We start from the raw sequence: 25075 nt of genomic DNA on the forward strand, positions 1-25075 counted from the left end.
CAAAATCTGAAATTATTACAATATCTGTAGGTTTCATGGTTATTTTGGCTGAAAAGATTTGGGAACTTCTGGTTTGAACAATAATTTAACAAAATAAAGGTTTCATTGGGTATTATTACTTACAGAACGTAACTATGGTGTAATTTGTTATAAAGTCTAACAAATGTGTCCATGTTCATGTTCGGTTGAGTTTGTGTCGTCCATTTCTTACTGATACTGATTTTTTCCTGCAACCAGAAGAACGTTCCAGAAGTATCCATTTATTGTGTCCATGGCTGGAGTTTTAGGCCCATTTCGCTATTTTTAAAATATTTTTTTTCCAGATGCTCTACTCATCAGTCAACAGAGAAACTAATTGAGCCCTAAAACGATATGGTTGTTGTAGAGGATGAGTTTAGTGTCGATAATAAACTTTGAAAAAGAAATAAGGCAACTAACAAAATGAAAGTGAAAAGTGATTAGAGTTGCACTTTTTAACACTCTTTTTAACTTTAGTACTGTAAAGAGGATTCGAGTGCAGTGAAGTTATATGCTCTTTATAAAAGGAGGGCACAATCCAGCCTGTTCTTTTTATTGAAAAATCCGTATAATATCGTAACAAAATCAAGTAAAGTTCTATAACTATCCTCCTTCGCTTCTGCACCTTTCAAACATCAAAGCGAATCCATTTCATCGATTTCACCTCTCACCTTTTCCCACCCCCTCTCTCATATATTCAACATTTTTGATAAACTCGTCTGCAAAACCGGCGCTGAGACAGACACAATCTCACTCCACGTGCATCGATCCCTGAAAGCGAAGCCTACTCCAAATCCCGTGTGTGTTCCGAGTCCAACCGCTCCATCGGTCACATGTGCGAGTGTCCAGAGTGTCCAAGGCTTCGTCTGCCGCGAGTTTGAGTCATCCATCCCGGGACCTGAAGAACCTCATCACGGACACTCTGCTCTCTCTGCGTGAGGATGGTCCAAGGTTTAGCTTAGGCCAAGGTTTAGCTTTGCCATCTGTCAGACGGCGGAGTGTTTATGCTAGCACCTCGGGGGGAATGGGGGGAGTCCTGCAGCCCACGTGTTTACATTGAGGTTTGCTGATTTACTTGAGCGTTTGAGGACGTGTAAGTTAAACGTGACGTCGTGCGGTTGGATGCTATGTGGAAGGTCCTGCGCGTGCCATGTGCTGAATTGACCTTTTGGGAGCTTTTAGCAACGGTACAATGCTGTATACAGCATCGGAATACACGTTATTTTGTTGCTACGTATACAAGAAATAGCCAGACTAAGCTCTCCAAACGGTTAAAGAGCCACATATGATGCAAAACTGACTTTTAAGCGTTATAACATTGCTCCCTCATCAAAAAATACCGGAGTTGTATTGAGCTTCGTTCACGCTTGTTTCATTAATCATGTTTGCAAGGCCTCATAAATCACTCCGTTTCAAATTTCCCCAGATTTGTGACGTCAAAGGCATGAAATCCGGAGGTGTCCTGTGCTGTTTTTGAGTCCATAAATCATCACCAGACTATTTCTGGTGTTCATTTTAACTGCATGTTTATATTAGCATATCCGGGGCAAGCTAGCTTTTGTTCAATTCCCCATGGTAATTCTTTCTACAGCTAATAGCTTCAAACAGCAACTTAGAAAAAATGGAAATAAAATGCATTACACATTCAGATGACATTTTTATTTTATTTCTTACAGTTTCTCATAATAAAACTAGTTTTAAATTCTCTTTAAAAGGTGCAGATGATGTGGAACCTTCCACGCAAAGAAAAGCAATAAGTGAAGGTTAAACAGTTTACATTTTAGGGCGAGACACGGGAAAATCTTAAATGTAGTGACATCAATTTGAATCTTCTAATGATTACTCACATAAATGTATAATACGTTTTTTATTATGAAATGTTTTAATGCAAAAATAAGGTGTTTTATGTGAAGCGGTTGCCAAAAGTGCACAGATTTGAGTCATGTGAAAAACGGACAGAGCCAGGTTTATATTTCTTGCTTCATTTCATTAACATTAGATACAAACAAGTGAGGAAATGTTGGGTATCTGAAAAATGGTGTATAAGTTCTGTTATCTGTGAATTAAATACAATAATAAAACATCTTTGGGTGCAGATTGGACAATGTTTGACTTGCACCCATCCTCCAGACCAACCTGTTCAAACTGGCAAAACATTGGCACTACATTGTCAGGATTTGTTACTTTTTTCCATATTCCTGTCATTTCTTTCCAGTTAAATTCAAACCATAATAATCCTCCCATTAATAATCTGAACTTGTCTGAATTCTGTGCTCAGACCCGAGCTAGCACTGCCTCCCATATGCACCGTTTGTCCTGGCACCGGCGCACCCCGACCGCCTGCCACTACTGTACGTGAGAGCCATTCGTTTAACTGGGCACTTCTCAATACACCCAACGTGATTAAAAACTACAAATATCCACATTTCACTGGCCGCTCCATCACTCATTCCACTTTTTGCAGCAGCGGTACATGAAGACAAATGGAAAAAGCAGTTGCAGAATTGGCCATTTGGTTTTCATTGACGTTGACGTGTTTGCATTACTGGGAAAATTATGCAGAGGACAAGAAATGGGGAAACCGCAGGAGTTAATTGTCTACAACAGTTTGGAAAAAAAGGGCAAAGTTGCACTAAATATATGCTCAGATGGAGAAGGTTTGGCTCGCGCTCAGAACACACGGACAGTTGAGGCTGAAGGACAAGGGAAATACAATATAAAGTAGTGATTTGTAAGGAAATGTTATGTTGTGAGAGGGAAAAGTACTTACGATTAGCATAAAAGCAGCGGTGAAATGGTGAAATGACACTATTCCATGGAAACAGAAGTTAAATCCATACTTCTAGTATTCTCCATGGGTGTTATCTAAAGCCTGCTCACAGTAAGATATTTTTTTTATTGTATATATGTATTTATTTTGTAAATGTTTGTATGTATTTTGTGTTTATTATTGTTATTATTTTTACTTTTTTCAGTCCAAAATAACAATTAAAATGCTATATTTTAGTGGGAAGTGGGACTTTACAGTAAAATGCCAATTATTATTATATAAATAACAGTCAAGAACAATACATTTAGTGAGAGTGCACATCATGAATTCAAATTGGGCTTCCTTTTCTATAAAGTATAATGACAACTGCAACAAAATCAAACTAAAAGTCTGCGCGGTTTGAACTCTGCTGTGGTGATGTCATTGTTGTGTCCCTGAGCAAGACACTTGGAGCTTCTTTTCTGTGTGGACGTGTTATGATTAGCCACGTTTAATAAGAAACTACTTCCGGTTTATGTTTTTTTCCCCACTTCTCTGCAAAACCTCAATGTCGCGTTTTAACGTTTCTTTATGTACTCAGTTGGGCACATTTACCTAACATTTTTATCACACTAAATGGTCATGTGAACAAAATATTATGCATCAAAAAATAGAAATATACCAATGTTACAGACGTCTAACATTAGGGTATGTACAGTATTAGGGATGGGAAACCTGGGGAAAAATATCAAAATTGTCTTTCTCATATTGATTGATCTCAATTTTTGATTACATTTTTTTGTTCTTTTCAAAACAAAGTAAAAATGGCTTTTAGTAACAATTTCATGAACATAAACTACACAGACTTTTAATCTGTGCCATTTAACACAAATATAAAGATCAATAATCAAATTTCTGACTGACTTCTGCTCAAAATCACGTTTTTACCAGTTTTTTTAATGACAGATGATCGACGTGGACTCCATTAAAAAAAAAACTCCTAAATAATTCACGATTTCACACCAATCAATCTCAATCTGTCGTTCAAGCACATCTTAATCTGTCATAAAACCGTAGCATCATGGCGTGTTTTGCAGTTTGAAGAGTATAGTCCAGACATGTTGGCAATCATTTTAACCATAAATTAACTATGATCGTGTTTCAGCCAAGAACTACTACTTTCCTTTGTCACAAACAGTCATTTTCTTTTCACTTAACTGTGTGTTTCTATTTCTCTAACAGCAATTTATGACAATGATGGTTTATCGTTCACCCTTTGGTCATGTCCAAATATCTTTCACATTTGAGTGACAAATAGCATCTTGCAGGTTTTATTTTCATTTATTATTGATTGAAAGAAAAGAAAAAAACATCACTTTTCCATTTCTAAACCCGCACACCACATTTACCTGACTTTTCCTGGACGTCTACAGAACCTCTCCGTTTGTCCTTGGCCCGTCTCCGCTTCTCTTACTTCGGGCCCCGGACAGTCGTCTGGCTTTCCCCACGCGATGGGGCCAGCTCCCATCATGCCTCACTCAGCCTCGCTCAGCCTGAGGAGTGTGTGAGATGGCCGCTGGCCGCCGATCAGCCGACATTACCTCTGCCTTTGAACCCAAAGGCTCGAGAAACACGGTGGAGCGCGTGCAGGTTCTGACGAAACGGCGGGGAACTGCAGATCCAAGGTGTTTGTGAACCTTCCGCCGACTGCACCGAAGCTTCGCATTTGAAACAAGTTCTTTAAAGCCGTCGGATGAATGTATTTTTGGTTGGACGTCATGTCATGGGTTAAATGAAGGGTTAGCTCTTTAGCTCTTTAGCTCTTTAGTTCGTTGTATGCTAAGTTTCCTGTGTAAAGAAGAGCTGTCAACAACAAGGAGAAGAGCAAGAGTTGGCATTTATCAGCGTTTGTTCCTCTTTTCTTTTCTTATTTTTTTAATCTATTTTTGAGGTTTCTCAAAATAAAACACAAAAACAAGGAGAGAGCGAAACATCAAAAAACACCCAAAAAGATACTAACATAAAAAAGAGTCACAATTAGTCCAGAGTTGGTCAAATTTGTCCTTGTTTGAACATTATATTTTCCATTTGTCTAATTCCTGTTATTATGTCTGTCCAGTCCTTGGTCGTCGGGGAGTTTTGCCTCATTCTTTTCTTTTTTATGGCTTTTTCTGTTTGTTCCGCTTTTATGCATAGGGTTTCTAGGAGTTCTTGGTGATCAATCGTTGGGTAATTAATCATGTTTTTTTTGGTTGCCACTGGACGCATTGGAGGAGCAGGACAGAAGAACTGTGCACGACACAAACTGAATGAAACAGTTTAGTCCTGATTATGAATAAAGTAGTCTTAAATAAAGAGCGACAATGTAAAGTTGCTACGTGAGATGAGTTAGTTAAATAAATAAAACATATGTATGATTGGTATTAGTCCATAAATACTGCAATGGCGCTTAACAACTGAAAAGCCATAGTTCAGATAACATTCGAGAACCCTATTCACCTTATTCCATCTTTTTTTTGGTCACGGATCAGCACAGAACGAGGGAAAAGTCCAGCCGGTAAAATATGCTTTAAAGTAGATTGATTGGTGTAAAATATTCAATCTTCATGTGATGATTCTCTGGGCCTGAAATCTTTAGTCTGTGTGAACTTATTTCCTACAGAGATCATCCGCCCCGTGTTCCAAAGATGATTTCTGAGAAGGTGAATAGTTTAAAACTGAGCTGAGACAGATACGAATTCTTTTGTAGAATCCATTGTTTAACTGTCGGATAGTAGATTTATTGACCTGGTTTATGGTTCATATATTTTATGTAGTTGAACATCTTCTCTGTCATTATAAATACCGTATTTTCTGGACAATAAATCGCACCTTTTTTCATAGTGTGGCCGACTTATACTCCGGCCCGACTTATATATTGTTTATTATTTTCACATAGGCTCTAAGCGACGCCTCCGGAGTTTGTAGAGTTGTTTAATAGTGACACAGTGAGGAAGAAGAATTCAATGGGGTAATACTGATGCTTTGGTAAACTTGTTAGCATGTTCTTTATGCTATAGTTATCTGAATAACTGTTCATATGTTACGTTAACATACCAGACACTTACCACAGTTCTGTCTGTGCGTCATGTAGCTGAAGGTGTTAGCGTTAGCATACGTCATGTAGCTGAAGGTGTTAGCGTTAGCATACGTCATGTAGCTGAAGGTGTTAGCGTTAGCATACGTACACCTATTCACCATGTTCTCTAATAAACAAAAGGGAAAGCCTCAGAAAGTGGTGCACAATATTCAAATCTAAAGACTTCGTTGTTGCCAGCCATGAGATGACAAGTTTGTGGAGGCAAAACCAAACAGATAAAGTTCAATGTTTGTAGATTTACTGTACTTTTTGGATATTTCTTTCAAAAAGTCTCCCATAGAGTGACATAGGCCCCTTCTCTCCGTCATTTTGCTTTTCCCCCATAACTCAACCCGTCTTAGCATAAAGCTAGAGTCCTTCTGAGCGTGTAACTCGCGTAGGAAGAGTATGGTTACCTCAGAAGGACAGAAGAAGAGGGACAGAACTTCAAAACACGATCCTATGTTGACAACAATCTCCTCACTGATTCACTGAAAGATGGAGACTTATTAGATTAGCTGTAAACGTTTCAGAGTTTAAGTGAGGGGTTGTGGTTGGAAACTCCATTTTCCAATCGTGCACTTGAGCCCTGCAGACTCCATAGACTCCATCTCCTCCTCTGCTTTGGCTGCGTCCAACCCACCGAGCGTCACTGAGGGTCCTCCACGCTTTCAAACATACATTTATCATAGTGAAGCATCCAACTCCACTCTGTTATCTTTCTTTTGGCCATATCATCACTGTCATTTCACATTAAAGGTTACGTAATATGCTAAATTGACTCTTTTGAGCGTTTCGACCATGTTATAATGTTATATTACAGTATATCATTGTGAAAAATACAGCTAGAATAGTGTTTGGTTTATAAATTACAGCATGTGTTTTTGTCACGGATAAGTTTATGAAATGTGAAATAGATGTATCAATGCTGACAGTGGTATTGAATAGTATTGATACTCCATACTAGGGATGTCATTGGGTTAATTGATAATTGTGAATATTCAGGTCACAATATAATCGTAATTGTGATCATTTTAGACGCAAAAGTAAGTATTTTTCTTGAAAATCTATTGTCCAAAAAATAGACTTAAATGTAAATAAAATTTTTCATCTGGCATTTTTTGTCACATTTAACTTTATTTTGTCTTTCAGAAAGTTCAACAGTCACATGTAAAACCACTGGAATGAAAGAAAATTCAACATTTCACTCTTGTTTCATCAAAGTCTCAATAATCGTGAATAATCGTTAAATCGCAATGTTTTTTCTCACAATAATCGTAACACTACATTTTTATATTTTGACATCCCTACTCTCCTACTCTATACTTAAAAACTCTCAAAAAATTCTGTTTTTTAATATTTATTCCTTTTTGTAAATATTCATATGTTCATACTGTTCATATTAGAAAACTGAAAGGTCAAATTGTTCATATTCAAGGAGTTTCAATGCATTTAAGAACGATATATTATTACTAGGTATCGGATCAACTCAAAAAATCCGTGGTCCCGCCCATCACTACTACACACACTCCCTTTAACTCTTTGCCTGCCGAGGACGATCATTTTTGTCTCGCCGCAGACCTGGTTTACCATCTTAATGACTTATCAAGCTGTGTATAATCTGCATCAAAACCCTTGTCTGTTTTAAGATAAAAAATAAAAAAAAGACTCTTGTCCTTGCTCTGCTGCTTTTTACCATGTAGCTCTCATATAATAACCCTGAAGACATTGTGGCATTGCAATTACATATATATTTTCACCAACATTTAGAACGCTGAACTGTCTTTATCATGTTTTTTGTACTATAACCGAAGTAAATCATAATTTTACATTTTGTTCATTGTAAAACGCGATATTGATCTAAAACAGCTTAGTTACAGAAACAGGTCCATTGACTTCCTGTTCAAACCTGCAGAACTGATAAGCCCCACCTCCTCTGAGTGACATTTCACTGTAACAAGCAGCAGATTGTCATGTACATGTTTTTATTTGTTAAAAGTGTCTACATGACATTTTAGAACTCTACAATTAACACATTATTTGCTTTTTAACAAGAGAGCATTTTTCTCCATTTGCCCAGAAAAGGAGCAGTTTCAAAGGAACAGACTCGAATACAAAAACAATTCCTTTTTCTTTCCTTTTTTTGTAACGAAAGTTGAGACACGAACATTTCTTCTGTTGTACAACATGTTGTTATCCCTGTCACACAACGTCTCATGTGGAGCTGCCAATTTAGAACCAATTTGGACTCAAACTCATTTTGACGCTACTTTTTTGTATTGTTGCCAGCAGCGGAGCTGTTCAATCATTTTATTTTTTTCCACACAGCGACTCGAACTCTTCACATACAAATGCACATCACACACAAAGATATTCAACCTCAACGAAGCATAACATGGAAACCGCTGCCAACGTTCAAGACAGAGACTCTTTTGTGTGGTCGGAAAGATGAGTTGTAATTAACCTTTAATGGCGCTGTGGGACTGCCCCGCCTCTTTACCGTGATTGCTGGAGAACATATTGCTTTTCGATATTTTACATATGCAGCCAGCGTTCATGTGAATTATTCTCCCTTCTGCCGTACGGATGGAACATATTGAATGAATGGCCGCCTGTATCTCGTAAAGTAAGAGCAATGGGACGGGAATTGTAATTATGAAGCGTGCGGATCCAGCTCCTGGAAATTAAAAGTACAGACCAGATCTTCAGTCCCTGGAAACGGTCGACTTTCTAAGCTCTTGCAAAACTTAATGTGCGTGTTCAATCAAGCCGTGTGGTTAGAACTTAACTGTATCAAAAGGCTACGAGGACTTTTACGCCTCCAAGCAATATCTAAATAAAAGGATTGTTTGCATTTTAGAGGGTTTTTGTCGAATGCCTGTGAACAATTTACGATTATCCATGAAGAATTGGTGTGAGAAAAGTGCGTTTGGATAAAGAGGTGATTTGTTTTTGGCTCGAGATCTACTTTTTGAGTCAGCAAGACCTGGAGGTGGACAGATTTGTGTTATGGGTGCAGGGTTGGTGTTTAAGAGAGTCATAAATACTGGTCACAGATGACATCGATCGATTTAAAAGAAGCTCTAAAGGAATATTGAATGTGTTGTGTGTGCAAATGTTGTCGGTCGATCGCCCACTCCTGGATTAGAGCGAATATTCAATGAGAAAAAAATACCCTTTTTTTAAACTTTTTTTTAGCTTTGGCGTATGCATAGTCGAGTGATCCTGAAAATTGTAGAGCGTCTCCCAAGCCTAGCTCAAAAAGTCTGACACCACTGCATGATGTCATCAAGTGGTAAAACTGAGTCTGTGCTCTCCTTATGCAGTTAATCAACTTCATGTTTTTAGCTTGATTTAAACTGCCTCTGCATCTACTTGTGTCTTGTTGGCAACATTGGAAGTTGTCTAGACTTTGCCTGAATGTAAATATAAAGGACAGAAAGCCTTCCTCGAGTGATGTGTAGTAAGAATACTGCAGTCATTACTTATTAAAGTCTCTGCTTCATTTCCTAATCCTAATTTATGTAGAATTTATGGTGCTTCACTCAATTTTGACATTGCAATGTTTGGTGCCTTATTGTACAGAATAACGTTAGATAAAATAAAATAATAAATGTTCATAAAAGCTCTCGCTGGAAAAGGCAAAACGTCATGACCAACGTTTGAATGAAGATGGCCAACAGTTCAGCAAGAATAGTTTTGAGAACTGTTTTATGTCAATCACAATAACGGAAGTGGTATTTTTTACATTAACACATAAAAATAAATATACTTACAATTACTCAGGGCCACTTTGAAGCTCTAACCAATCACAGTTGTCTGACAGCCCTGCAAGAACAAGACAATTCTCAAGAACAAGCTGCGAGAACTTCAGAACAAGAGCTGTAAATGACGTCAGTTGGTTTTGCAGCTCAAGGTGAAAGGACAAACTTCTTGCTTCACATAAAGTAAAAAAATGGCCTTTAGCTCTGGTCCAAACCACTGGTGATTCAGGGTCCGACGGCCAACAGGCGGAGGTGGGCCTGGTGGTCTGTGAACTCACATATCGCATAATTAATATCTGGCTGGCAAGGTTAGCTAACTCCCCCAGTGGAAATAAATCAGAGCTAAATTATAGAACGGCAGCCTTTAGATGTCTTTTGCTTGTCTATTTACTTGTATCGTGGCTTTTTTCAGATGTTTTCCAAAGGTAACCTGAATATGCAACATGCTAGATCTTTAAAGGGAGAAATATACTAAAATAAACACTTACACGGCATAATGCTTTTGTTGAGTCAGTGGTGCAATAACTACGGGATGCACTTTACTCCTCACCGCTCTTGCTAATGCTAGCTTCGCTTTCACCACGAGCTCGGATGATTGATTTCCACGTGGCCGCAGTCAAACTAGTGGCTGATGATAAACGTAGGTTGCCTCATTTGACTTGGCGCAGGTCCTAATCACTTGTGCGTCACAGTCGGGGAACCGCCCGAGCGCCCCGCTGCTAGCACGGCCCCAGCTGCAGTTTAGCGCAATCAGCATTAGCGTTAACCAGCTAGCATGCGAAGTGAGGATGGTTTTAATTCGCTCAATTTACGCACAATGTGGCTTTTGGAATGAATGGCTTTGGGAAAATGTGTCTTGGCATATTTAATAACAAGGACTTTAATGAGAGAGTGCTCACTTCCCCTGCGTGACTTCCAAGCGCACTGAAGGCAATAAATACAAAGAGCATTTATAAAAATAATTATTTGAGTGTGGTAGCTCACCTGGAATCACAATCAAATCTGTTATTCAAAGTTTCAGACTGACTCACCGGACTTCTTTGTAGTTAAGTGGGACTCGTTACAGTGGTTTTAGTTTGTCCGTTTTCCAAAAAGCTTTTGTTGAAGAGGCAAAATGCTGTAAACAAACCAAGCGCGGCACTTTCTCTGATGGCGGCCTGTCACAAAAACAAAAACGCTCGGCACTTTTCCCCCGAGTCGCCTTGTTACTGGAAAGCGTGAAAAGAGTTGTACTTTCTGGGCATCCAAATGCACTTTCTGTCCCGACACCTTTTCAATAAGAAGCCGAAAAGAGACATAGTGTACATAAGCCTGTGTTGTAGAGGATGCAGGAGGTTTTCCAATCGTGCACAGGAGAGATCCAACTCCAACATGCAAGAATGACATTTAAAACCACGTCAGGCATGTTTTTTGATGAGGGAAAAACGTTATAACATGGTAGAAAGCTCCATAAAGTTGATTTTGCATAATATCCTCTCTTTAAAGTGCACGTTTTTGTCAAATAGAACATGCGGACAATATTTATCATAGTTTAATATCAGTCTAGTTGCATTTTGTGACGAAAAGTTTAAAAATAAATGTAAAAATGATTTGATTTTTGACAACATAATTATAAAAGAAAATAACACAGCTCTGCCTATATAATCCCAGTTCTACTTCCGCACTTCTTCATCCCAATGTAGTTTCAATCGCCGCTGCTTTCAATCACAACTGAACTGATGGAGCAGCTCCGAGCCTTCACCGGGGAGCGCACTCAATTACTCGAACATCTCCCAGGACGAGCCCTCCAATCACCACGCTCCGAACCCACCAATCACATGGCGCCCCCAGGTACCAGCGGCATAATAGTTTGCTAGTGTTTTGGCCCGGCTGCTTGGCACAGATTAGTGTCAGGGTAAAACCTCACAAGCCGATGAGAATTTTTCCCTTCGCCGACGTCTTTTATCATAAATAGTTGTGAAAATGCAGTAAGTGGGAGAAAATGAAGCTTGAAACTCTGGGTGTTTGTGAGAGTATGTCAGAACATCGCTCCCTGTGGAAACGTACATGGCAGCGTCAGCGCCGTGTTCGCAGCGATGTAGGATGAAGGTCGACCGAGTTCATCCGACTGAAATACAGAAATGAATACACTGGAGCCCGTAATGCAAAAGATGAGTTAGCCTACATAGACCTTTTGAAAGTTTGTGAGTAATGATGTTCTAAAATGGAGGGGAAAAAGGACAAAAGTGAAGTGGAACATTATGCTATATCAGTAGAGATGTTGTGTATAGCAAATAATGAAAAAGCATGTACAATTTTAAATTATTTCCACATTTGTCGTTCTTGCACAGCTCCTTCAGATATGATATCGTTTTTCTTATTCCCATGTCTATCCTTTGAAAATACCTAATTTTGTGCATCATTTAATGTTTTGTACATTTACTTCAAATTATAGACTGATATTATGGCTCTTACAGTTACTCTTACCTGAGTATTAGTTTACTTTTAGTACTTTTTTACTTTTTATTTTCTTGGACCACTACTTTGCGTTTTACCAGACTGTCCTCACACCTAAAATTACATATTTGGTCGTTTTGTTAGATCTTAAAATACACCATAATACATATCTCGCGTAAAAAACACAATATTGCCTGAGTCAAGTGGCACATTCTACATTGTTTCAATACAATTATATAATTATATATTATTATAATTATTATATAGTAATAGGGAGGTCATCTTACAACTTAAAACCCTGACAGAAAGGTGGAGGACACAGGTTGTAGCCCTGAGCAGTCCAGACAGGGGCTGTTGAGGTGTGAGTGTTATCCATAGGTGTTATTTACAGGATATGATATAATTGCCCTGGCTGTAAGCAGAGGATGTTTGTCAGAAACTGCTCTGGACAATAAAGAGGCCAAAGGAGCTCATTCTCCGACAGGCTTCATACTCTCGCTGTGAATGATACAGGACAAAATGTACACCGTACCAATCACACAATGTCAGATAACCTTATGTCATGTGCTGTGTGCTTCTTATTGCATTATATTTCCACTGCCCTGTATCCTAAAGGGTATTTTATGTTATTATTGTATAAGGACAAGTACAACAAGACATTGACAAAAGCATGATGCTGAGGCTGTATGTTACTGAATAAATCCAATTTAAACCTGAATAAGCATTGTTGATACTTCAGAACAAGTCTGTGTGGAGATAGACCATAATAGTCTAAATGCTCCAGTCTTACACCCACACACCATGCAGCATCCATCCATCCATCAATCCATCCATCCATCAATCCATCCATCCATCCATCCATCTCTGGACAGAATAAATGCTGCTTCCAAAATCAGCAGCACCAAGACCCTCCAGGACTTGATAACACTTTATGTTCCCAGAATTCCCAGAAATGTTGAGTTTCCATAAAAGGTGTTGAAAAAGTTGAAAATAGGAAAAGGCTCATTTTATTTTTATTTTGTTTTTAATGTATTTAATTAATTATTTTTATCATGGCTGTTTGATTTAAAATTGAACTTCATGTCACTTGGAAACAGCACATCTTTTGGCACACGAGATACGACACCATTTGGCATAATTTGAGATCTAACAAAACGACCAAATATGCCGTTTTGATTTGGAGGACTTTTATTTTGAAGTAATGTCACGCTTACTTGAGTACCTTTTTTATGCTAATTTACTCACCTTTGACGTGAATGTTCTTTGTTTCTTTGTGCCTTATTTTCCTTTAGTGAGCTACAGTTCAGGCTAAAGCTCACATAAAACCACTGCTGTTTGGATAACCTAAACACGAGGCTGTATACACAGTGCCAGAAGGGGGCGCCAGCGCTCCAGCTGCCGGTGCACAGAGGAGTGAAGCAGTTTGAGAGCACTGAAATGATATATGAATTCGATTTGTGTTTTTAAAGTCCGATACAACTCAACAACGCTCATACTGATCAACTTTGAAGCTAGCTGCGATTGTTTTTAGCCTGATTTTTACTGCTTCACTCTCCAGTGTACCAGCAGAGGGAGTCCTTGCACCAAACACTAAACATTATTATTATGGAAGCCTATGAAACCTTTAAGAGCGGCAATAATAGAGATATAAATATAAAACCAGCAGCTGTTTGTTGAAGAATAAATGAATAATAATCCTTTGAGCGTTTGCATATCAAGGACCTCAGATTGACTTGTTTACATTTTCAAAACTACAATAAACGGATTTACAAAGGAAGCATGAACAAAATGAAAAAATATATACTAATGATCTGATCTTTGTCAGGCTGTTTGTCTTTAGAACAACCTTGCATATTCAATAACTTTGTATTAACACAGTATTAAAGGCCTTGACGTCTCTACCAGTTCTATTCAAACATTGGTTGAATTTCCAACAAAGAGCAGTGGAATAACACATGATCCCATTCATTTTACTGATCAGTGGTCATTGGTACTTTTAGAAATTATATAATTATATATTCACGCTAATCACGCTAATCACGCTAATTACGCTAATTCTCCCATTGAAACTGCTTTAGCGCTAACTCCTGAAATGCTACCAGCTGATGGGATTCACCTGTTTAATTTGCAAATATTGGAAGTGTGTGCACATGTGTGTTGTGGTTTCATTTTTCGGCCTCGACCATTTGACCATTTGCTAATTGTCTCTAACCGCTCTCTCCATTTTTCATGCTAGAAATATTCTGTCAGAAAAAAGGGAACCTAATGTGTGCATTATGTTGTGTTCTATGGAAGCTGTTCCCAACATGGGGGCACTTTGTTGTAAAAGTAATTATTTGTATAAATTGAATAGAAAAAAAATCACATATGCATGACAGAACAAGGGCTATATGAACAAAAACACTCAAAATGTTGTTTTATTTGCCTGAAATAAATGCTTGTGAGGTGTATATATATTTTCATCATGGGATGCTTTGTGGGGGCTGCAGTTTTGGGTTGAGGACGCTCTACAAGTCTGTTTGCACGGAGATGCACTGCTATGAACGCATTTGTGGGACTAGTTTACTATATGACAATAGTGCTGTGTAAATGAGCAAATTAATATACCAATGTATACTACTAAAGGAAAGTGAAAGTACACAATTGTATATTAAAGCCTGTGTTGCTTTATTATTTCTGATGTGTTCTCCCTCTTGTGTGCAGGTGACAGCCACCGACGCAGATGCTGGCTCCTTTGGCTCCCTCTCGTACTCCCTCAGCTCCAGCTCTCCACTCTTCAGCATCCACAAAGGGACGGGTCAGATCTGCACCACGGCCCCGCTGGACCGAGACCAGGGGCTGGCCAGCTACGACCTCACAGTCACAGCGCTGGACGGGGTAAAAGAAATGCACTCAAATCACAACGGCCTTTACACATTACATACACATTGCTCTACATACAACACTGTGGGCTCAATAGCTTTAATTTCTGATGCTATGATTGACTCGGAGGTTCTGAGATCAGAAATCCTCCAAAACTTAGGCACAATTTACAACAACCAACCCTTTAAACATTAATTCCACGGTTCCAAGGTTCTCTCATAATACATTTTATTTATCCAATAATAAATTCTGTGACATTAGAGGTGTTTTGTGCAATGTGCAACATAGTTGCTAGGTAACAGTTGAGGAATTTTCTTGTGTGATGTCATGATTTTACAATCAGGAAGTCAAAAAATATCCTGAACCAGGATACATTTTGCAACATTTTAATCTAAATCCTAAATATAATTATATTAACTGTGTTTTAGTCCAAAGAGTATTTCAACCTGTCATCGGACCTTTAAAGTCTATTCTCTGAGCTACAAGAATGCTTAGAGCTGAACACAGGAATAATGTTAAATATAAACAGAAAATAATTGTATTGCTGTAATTGAGATGTATGTTACAACTGTGTTTGATTGAAATAGGAGGAGGGAAACTAATTTTCACACTTTCTAAAATGATTTGATGTTTTGTGGTTTGATTGATGTGGCGGATAATAGAATTTGTCTCTGATACACCTTCAACATTTGCAGATTTTCCTTTTGGCTATTACGAAAATGATGCATCTTACCTAGAGAATAGTATTGGCCTCAGCCTCCGTCTGCAATTTGCACAAATTTGACAATTTCACATTAACCGATTAAGACAACAATAGCTGTGGGGGCGGTGCACTTTGAGCTGAATGGAAATACTCAAATAATTTCCTGCCAAATGGTTTGGCAAGTGTGGTGGGATAGTGACTAAGAGAGGGAAGGTAGCCCACACAGAGGGGGTCTCACTCCCAGAAGGAACGATAGCAGACCTTGAGGACAGTTACAAGTACCTGGAAATCCCACAGGGAAATGGCAACCTCGAAGAGGAAACAAGGAAAGCGGCTACGGCCAAATACCTACCACACCAGACAAGACCCAAGGTGTAGGCTGTGCAAAGGGGGCCCTGAGACAATCCCGCACTTAACTGCAGGGACTGGCAGGGACAGCATACATGGAGCACCATAACCAGGTGGCTGGGATAGTGTACAGAAACATCTGTGCAGAGTACGGGCTGGAGACCCCAAGGACAAAGTGGGAAACAGCTCCAAAGGTGGTGGAGAACGAGCCAAGATCCTCTGGGTCTTCCAGATACAGACAGACCGAATGGTAATGACGAACCAACCGGACATAGTGGTGGTCTCAAGGGGCAGAGGAAAGCTGTGGTGGTGGACATTGCCGTACCATGTGATGGAAACATCCGGAAAAAGGAACATGAGAAACTAGAGAAATACCAAGGCCTCAGAGAGGAGCTGGAGAAGGCCTGGAGCGTGAAGGTATCGGTGGTGCCCGTTGTGACCCCCAAACTGGAGATGTGGCTTGAGAAGATCCCAGGAAAAACATCTCGGTCCAGAAAAGTGCACGAACAGCAAAGATACTGCGCAAAACTATATATACAGTAACCCATTCTTTTTCTTAAACTTTTTTCTTTAGTATTTTTTGGCCTGGCATTATTAGACAGGGCAGTGCAGCGTGAAATGGGGATGAGATTGAGAAGGACCGTGCAGTAAATTGTCCACAGCCCTGCAAAAAAACAAACCTGTCTGGAGCCGCAATAAATGAAAAGCCTTATTTATATAAGTCTTATATAAAGGGAACAAAGGCTGTAAGTGTGTATTAGCTCTATTAGCCTAATATCAAAATTACTAGGCTACAAAAACATAATGAGCATTCCAGATTAAACGTTTATTTTGCCCTCAGCGCCCCCTGGAGAGAGTGACTACTCTGCTATACGATATTTGTGCTTTAAGTTTAACTTCCATTACAATGTTAATGTTTTGTTGCATTGATGAAAATATAAAAATACAACTATGAAATCAGATTTTTGGTGTCATTTTTATTTTCCATCCATCCATTTTCTACCGCTTGTTCCCTTTCGGGGTCGCGGGTGACTGGAGCCTATCCCAGTGACTTCGGGCCTTAGGCGGGGTACACCCTGGACAGTGGTCAACTTGAGGATTCGAAAAAAAACAAAAATGCAGTCCTCTTCAAACCTCATTAACAAAACAATCCTCTTCTCTTTCCCCCATATCTGGGCAACAGTGGAATTGAACACAGCCTGCAATTACATCATTTCTTCTTGCGGCCCGTCAGAGTTCACATACCTGCATAACAGCGCTGCCTGTTCCATATCCATACATCACACGACTCATCACATGCACTTGAGCTGAATGAACATCCTTGATTTGCCGATTGGTGATGTTGCCATTTTAATGTCACTTTCCTTCACTGTCTTTGCAGAGAATCCTTCATGTCATCCTGGAAATTTATTTCCAAATGACTCTTTTCGTTATTTGACAACTTCTCATGATAAATCAAACATGCAGACAATCCTTCTGCATTGGCAATGAAAGAAAAACATTCGGTCCATTCTTCCTTGAATCCTCTGTTCTCATCAGCTTTCTTTTGTTCTGGTTTGTTTTCAACAGACATATGCGTAACATGTGTCGCAGGCTATGACGCAAATCTTGACAGAAATGTAATATTTATTATAAACATGAAAACCTTAAGAATGTTTGCATCATGTTCATGTTCAGAAACCATATTAAAACAACAAATATAAATATATATATAAGTTTGAAAAATCTCCAGGGAGCCACTAGGAGAGCGCTAAAGAGCTGCATGCGGCTCCGGAGCCGCGGGTTGCCGAACCCTGGTCCAATCAAACTCAAGAATCGTAACTCTACTCTGAATCTTGTGCTGGCACAATGCTAAGAGAACAAAACAAGTTGCCAAGAACATTTTGAGTGTTCAACAATGGGTGAATGTCTGGGTGAAACAATCCATCATATTCATGAGTGTGTGCAGACCTTCGCTGGAGTTAATGGAGATGAAGTGTCTTGCCCAAGGGCGCAGGTGTTAGTTGTCATTACTATTGACACTGATACATAAAATACACTTAAATCACACTCAAATTAAGATAACCTTCTTCATTCATTCAAAGCCATTTTCTCCCCCCTTGTTTTTACCAATTCCGATTATTTATGTTAAAATCTGCGATGCAATCTTGAAACACCGCTGCAGTTTTCCACCCGAACAACGACTAACTTACTGAAACGCCAAACTAGCTTGAGCGCTGTTAAATCCATCATGTTTCCCAGCACTTTCATTGTCAGCCTGTAATTCTTTCACAAGCCTGCTCCTCTGACCACCTGGTTCAAATCAAAGACCTTCTATGTCGTTTTACATTTCAAATCCTGGCTAACCGTTTTTTTTGTCCATAGTAAAACCTTGCCCCATTGACCGATCATGACTTTTCCCTCTTCCTCAATCTTTACGCAAACCTCTGGGGCCTATATTTTTAACCTGGGCACCTAAAACATAGAACAGTGACATATTTTATAGCTGGTTTTATTTGCGGCACTGACTTTTGGGATGTAAAGTGTAACAATGGTGCCTTGTGTGGTGATGTAATGATAATACAACTTCAAACTCACTATGTTTACAGGTCACTGCGACATTTCTCTTTGTCTCGCTTCTGGTCAGACTGCTCTTGTCCAGTAGCTTGCTGTGACATTCATGGATGGGCAAGCAGACTTTGGGTGTTCATCATTATTTGTGGATAATATTTGCATTCATATTGAGATTTACCGAGCCAAATTACATTAGCGGTCTTGATTGCTGGATGGATTTAATAGTCTCAATTCACCAGTAAAGTCATTACACAAACTAACTCTCTATAACTATAAAGAACACTAAACGACGCCGTGACTTTAGCCACGCTTCAGCAGCAGAAGTGTGGGGGAAACGGGCTTATTTGGATATGTTTCTGACCAATTTATATATATAGTTGTTACAGACTGTAATTTCATTTTATTGGTCAATCACTGCTTTCCTTGATTGCCCTGACCACATGCCACTCCTCTTGTCCCACTTCACATTCAGGTCAAGTTTTGCTGAATACGTGCGAGCAGGAACAGAGCGGCGTTCAGGGACATTTACGTAGTAATTTAGCATTAGCGTTAAACCTTTGTAGCTAAAATTGCTAACAAATATGGCTATCATACAAGTAACAACACTTTCAGCAAATATAGATGAGTTAAATCTAATGTACGTCCAGCACTTGATTTTTAGACATGCTAGGAACTGCGTTATTTTATATAAATCCCTTTATAATAAGGAAGTGTCTACAGAGCCACAGCGCGCGGCTGAAACTGCCATGTTATTTTGTGCCGCGGCTCCTGAAACTGCTGCGCTATTTGACCGCGCCCGTTTTAGACCGCGCCGGGTTAGGGTTAAGGTTAGGGTCAGGGTCAGGGTTAGGGTTAGGGTTAAGGTTAGGGTCAGGGTCAGGGTTAGGGTTAGGGTTAGGGTTAGGGTTAAGGTTAGGGTTAGGGTCAGGGTTAGGGTTAAGGTTAGGGTTAAGGTCAGGGTTAGGGTTAGGGTCAGGGTTAGGGTTAAGGTTAGGGTTAAGGTTAGGGTTAGGGTTAGGGTCAGGGTCAGGGTTAGGGTCAGGGTTAGGGTTAAGGCTAGGGTTAGGGTTAAGGTTAGGGTTAGCCATGAGGCTATAATGGCAGTGCCGCGGTTCCTGAAACTGCTGGGCCATTTGACCGCGCCGTTTTAGACTACGCCAGGTTAAGGTTAGGGTTAAGGTTAAGGTTAGGGTCAGGGTCAGGGTTAAGGTTAGGGTTAAGGTTAGGGTCAGGGTTAAGGTTAGGGTTAAGGTTAGGGTTTAGGTTAGGGTTAGGGTTAAAGTTAGGGTTAGGGTTAGCCATGAGGCTATAATGGCAGTGCTGCGGTTCCTGAAACTGCTGGGCCATTTGACCGTGCAGCGGCCACGGCCTTATAATAACTATAACATTTTTTTCATGAAATAAAGTAACATTGGATTAATAAGAAGATTTGGACAAAACGATGTCATAGCGATCCTCCATCTGCGATGAGAAGCTAGCGCGCAGTTTGCAGCCCAAACATGTCAACAAGCTAATTACATCTGCTAACAAGTTATTGTTTTTTTGTTTTTTTAACTAATGAATATAAATGAAGACACAATTAATGTTTCTAGATCCAAGGCTAATGATTTTAAATCTTTATAACAAATATATCTACAGTTGAAAATAAAATCAATTGTGAGCTCAACGTAAGTTCAATAGAAATGTTCCCTTAATAAAAGTGCCAGTGTGGTTTTCATTTGACAATTTTTCATATTGTCTATGTTCTGAAGTTATTCCCAGAACCTTCATTGAGTCCATAGGCAAAATAACGTGGGTCATGTTCCACATGACCTGAATTAACCTTCACACTCCTTGTTTCCAGGGCGGACTGAGCTCCGTGGCCTACGTGAAGGTGGACGTGGACGACATCAACGACAACGCGCCAAACTTCTACCCCCTGATGTACGAGGTCAGCCTGAGCACCCAGAGCACCCCGGGGACCTCCGTGGTGAGGGTGACAGCGCACGACCCCGACTCAGGAGAGAACGGACGAATCACCTACAGGACCGTACCAGGAGGGGCGTCGCCGTATTTTACTCTTAACAAAGACACAGGTGAGGAGTTGACACATTATGTGCTACTTGAATGGTCCTATTGTTCATTACTTTTAAGTACTTTATTAAATGTTTTATTCAACCCACTTCCCACTGTGAGTGTTTTTAACAATATTAATACAATATTAATTATTCCATCGCTTCTTCAGATTTGATGTCGTTTTTCTCACAATTGCGGTCTGTCCTTTGAAAATACAAAATTGTACAATATTTCCCGTTTTGAGCAGGCCCAAAAAAAGTGCATCCGGGATTCTAAATTTGAAAGCGCAGCCCTTAAGTCTGGTGTCCACTGCATATTTTCTTATTATTTTATCTTATTAGATCTATGGTTGCCCCAAATATCAGGCTTTAGGCTCCAAGCGGTCAACCTGGCTCTGTCAGAGAAAAACACAGACTTCTTCCTCGTCCTCAAAAACACAAAGTACAAGTTTTAAAAAACAAAATCATGTATAAATATGCTAAAATAGGCCAAAGTACGTCTGTCTGTGTCGCCTTCCCAGATGATTCTGAAGAGTTTATGAAACAAATATTGTGAGAATTCATCTGGTGTGCACCAAGTTACCATGTGGTCATCGTAGTCACATGTCTGTTTACTCTGGTCACATGTTTGTGTTTACTGTTGGTCACATGTTTGTGTTTACTGTTGGTCACATGTTTGTGTTTACTGTTGGTCACATGTCTGTGTTTACTGTTGGTCACATGTTTGTGTTTACTGTTGGTCACATGTTTGTGTGTACTGTGGGTCATATGTTTGTGTTTACTGATGGTCACATGTTTGTGTGTACTGTTGGTCACATGTTTGTGTTTACTGTTGGTCACATGTTTGTGTGTACTGTTGGTCATATGTTTGTGTTTACTGATGGTCACATGTTTGTGTGTACTGTTACTCACATGTTTGTGTTTACTGTTGGTCACATGTCTGTGTTTACTGTTGGTCACATGTTTGTGTTTACTGTTGGTCACATGTTTGTGTGTACTGTTGGTCACATGTCTGTGTTTACTGTTGGTCACATGTTTGTGTTTACTGTTGGTCACATGTCTTGTGTTTACTGTTGGTCACATGTCTGTGTTTACTGTTGGTCACATGTCTGTGTTTACTGTTGGTCACATGTTTGTGTTTACTGTTGGTCACATGTCTGTGTTTACTGTTGGTGACATGTTTGTGTTTACTGTTGGTCACATGTCTGTGTTTACCGTTGGTCACATGTCTGTGTTTACTGTTGGTCACATGTCTGTGTTTACTGTTGGTCACATGTCTGTGTTTACTGTTGGTCACATGTTTGTGTTTACTGATGGTCACATGTTTGTGTTTACTGTTGGTCACATGTTTGTGTTTACTGTTGGTCACATGTTTGTGTTTACTGTTGGTCACATGTCTGTGTTTACTGTTGGTCACATGTTTGTGTTTACTGTTGGTCACATTTTTGTGTGTACTGTGGGTCACATGTCTGTGTTTACTGTTGGTCACATGTTTGTGTTTACTGTTAGTCATATGTTTGTGTTTACTGATGGTCACATGTCTGTGTTTACTGTTGGTCACATGTTTGTGTTTACTGTTGGTCACATGTTTGTGTTTACTGTTGGTCACATGTCTGTGTTTACTGTTGGTCACATGTTTGTGTTTACTGTTGGTCACATGTCTTGTGTTTACTGTTGGTCACATGTCTGTGTTTACTGTTGGTCACATGTCTGTGTTTACTGTTGGTCACATGTTTGTGTTTACTGTTGGTCACATGTCTGTGTTTACTGTTGGTCACATGTTTGTGTTTACTGTTAGTCACATGCTTCAGGTCACTCTCTGCCCGTCTTTGGTCATACAATGGTTCTATGTTTAATCTTTGTCCCTGTGAGACATGTCCTTGTGAGACACATCCCTGTGAGACACATCCCTGTGAGACACATCCCTGTGAGACACATCCCTGTGAGACATGTCCCTGTGAGACATGTCCCTGTGAGACATATGACTCACAATTTTGAGCAACAATTGAAGCTTTTCCCCTCAATCTTTCAACAGAAGCAGTCGAAACTTAACCTTAAACTCTTCTGCCTTGTTTATCTACTGGCCTCGCCTCGTCGTGGGTTGTTATTCCATATTGTCCCCTCCTCAGTGCTCTTAATCTGTTTTACATCGTTATAACCGAGTGCGCAGCATTTCCTCACAGCAGTTAAGCACCTAACTGTTCCACCAGAAAAGTTACATAGTGAACTTTAAATGCGAGCTCCCCGCGTGCCTCTTTGATAATAACCCTGACGCTCAGCATTGACCTGCGCAGACCTCCTCACATAAATCCGCTTTATTTTCCCAGGCGTCATCTCCCTGTCGAGGTCTGTCTATGGGAAGGCCAACACCATCACCCCCATGGTCATCTCTGCCCAGGACGGAGGCGGTCTGCTGGCCCCTGTGCACGCCCGGGTCAACATCAGTGTGGTGGCAGGCCTGGTGGCGCCCCCTGTCTTCCAGCAGGCGCAGTACTACTTCACTGTGTCCGAGGACGTGCTCAGGGGGACAGTGGTGGGGACAGTACAGGCGAGCGCCAAGATAGGTATCTTCTCACAATTTTTGACATAACGTTAAAAAACATATTATAAAAGACAACAAACAAGATGCACAATAAAGAATAGAGACATAATCTGAGTCACAAATCATGTCGTGTCCTAAACAGCACCAGAGTATTGCAATAATAATACTAAAATCCTCTGTCTATGTACTGTGACCACACCATATGTTTCTATTGTGATGTTTGCAGTGTATATCCAGACTGATCCAAAGTTTCACACAAAAACACAAAAACTTTTACGAGTGGTTCAAACATTGGGTAAAACTACAAACAAAAGTGTGAACTATGTAAAAAATGAATAAAAACACACAAATACTCAAACATTTTCTTGATTTTATATATGAAAATGATGAAATTGTGCCTTTCAGAATGCCACATTTTAAAGTTGGCAAGTAAAATGAAAACTGAATTAGTCTTGCACAGGATTCTTAAAAACTTAGAAATTAATTAGCAAATAATATACCAAAAGTATACATGGACTGCAATTCATGGATGTAGTGAGAGAGGAAATGGTGTTAATTGGTCTGAGCAGAAAGGCATTTGAGCTGGAATGAGGCAAACAAACAAAACAATACAATCTGTTGTTCATAAATCATATTTCGTATTTCCCTGTAGAAAATACATTGTTGTCTCCTCCATGGCCGTTTGATTCATTTTTCAAGCCAGAATTCTAACTAAATTGAAAAGTAGCTTGCTAAAAAAAAATCCTCAGACAAAACGTTATTTTCATTCTCCAGTGACACTTTTTTTTGGAGAATCAGACTTTTACAAGTCTGATTCTCCAAACCCTCGTACTGGAAACTTGCCCACACTAAATAGTTGCGTGAACATTAATCAGTCACACCAGATTGTAGTAAAATTCCGATTTCGTCTCCTCACAGCAGCACTTGTCCAAATAGGCAGCGCGCCACAATACACATTTTGCTCTAAATCGCAGCCATTATAAACTCCATTCCACTCCACAGCCGTGTTTACATATAAATTTTTGACTTTTATTGAAAAATAAATTATGGTCACAACTTGGTAACAGCTTATATTGCGGTTTCGTGTCCTCTTGATATGTTTAAAGCCGGAGTGCATAATATTTTACTTTCAAATATTGGTCTCAAAGCAGTTTTCATGAGTTGAAATGAGGAGAATGTTCCTTGCTTGTAATGGCTCAGAATGTGGTTTAGCTGAGTGGCTCTCAAAGTTTTCAACACAAGTACCACCTTATAAAATGTTTGGCTGCTGGACAAAAACATAATTCAGACCCTGCTTTGATTACGAAGGATCCATCTATTGTGCTCCAAAAAGAGACCGTTAGTGATGAAATGCGCCGTGTTTCTTGGCAGCCTTGCAGAGATGCCTCAGACCAAACAACATGAACATACGTGTGTTGGCGATGACATCACGTCCGGCTGTGGCAAAAGACACAATACCACGGACAGATTGCGTGACCCGCCAGCCCCGCCCACATTCTGTTCGAATGCGTAACGGGGCTGGACTCCGAGTCAGAGCCAATGAACTCGTCGGTCATCCATTTACCGATCCAATCCCAGTCGGAGGTTTTAACGCGTTACACTGAGATACGGAAGTAGCGCTTTCCACCCCCGTTCCAAAAACATTCAAGATGGCGGACCCGGCTCGTGACCTGGCTCGTGACCCGGCTCGTGACCCGGCTCGTGACCCGGCTCATGACCCGGCTTGTGACCGAGTGTTTACTTCTGCTCTGGCTTCGGTTTGAACAATCAGGAAAGTCCGCTCTACTCGCCGTGATGAACGTGCGTTAGATGCGGTTATACGAAGGGCGTCATCACGACTCAGGAGATATTTTCTGCGGAGCACGCCTTGTTGATAACGCGGAACACACCTTGTTGATAACGCGGAACACACCTTGTTGACACGGGCT

At 39.9% G+C, this 25075-nt stretch overlaps 1 protein-coding gene across 1 annotated transcript in view; it reads left to right on the plus strand.

The window, feature by feature from the left end:
• Positions 1-25075, plus strand: part of LOC140372353 (protocadherin-16-like) — a 214187-nt gene that overhangs the window by 124745 nt on the left and 64367 nt on the right. Inside the window, exons 2-4 of the mRNA XM_072459472.1 lie at positions 14789-14962; positions 20395-20626; positions 22933-23169. Coding sequence (XP_072315573.1) covers positions 14789-14962; positions 20395-20626; positions 22933-23169 — 643 coding nt within the window. The remainder of the gene's footprint in view (positions 1-14788; positions 14963-20394; positions 20627-22932; positions 23170-25075) is intronic.

The sequence above is a fragment of the Eucyclogobius newberryi genome, unplaced genomic scaffold, assembly GCF_026437365.1.
Source record: "Eucyclogobius newberryi isolate DKJ021-1_F unplaced genomic scaffold, fEucNew1.0.hap1 SCAF_10, whole genome shotgun sequence".
NCBI lineage: Eukaryota > Metazoa > Chordata > Actinopteri > Gobiiformes > Gobiidae > Eucyclogobius > Eucyclogobius newberryi.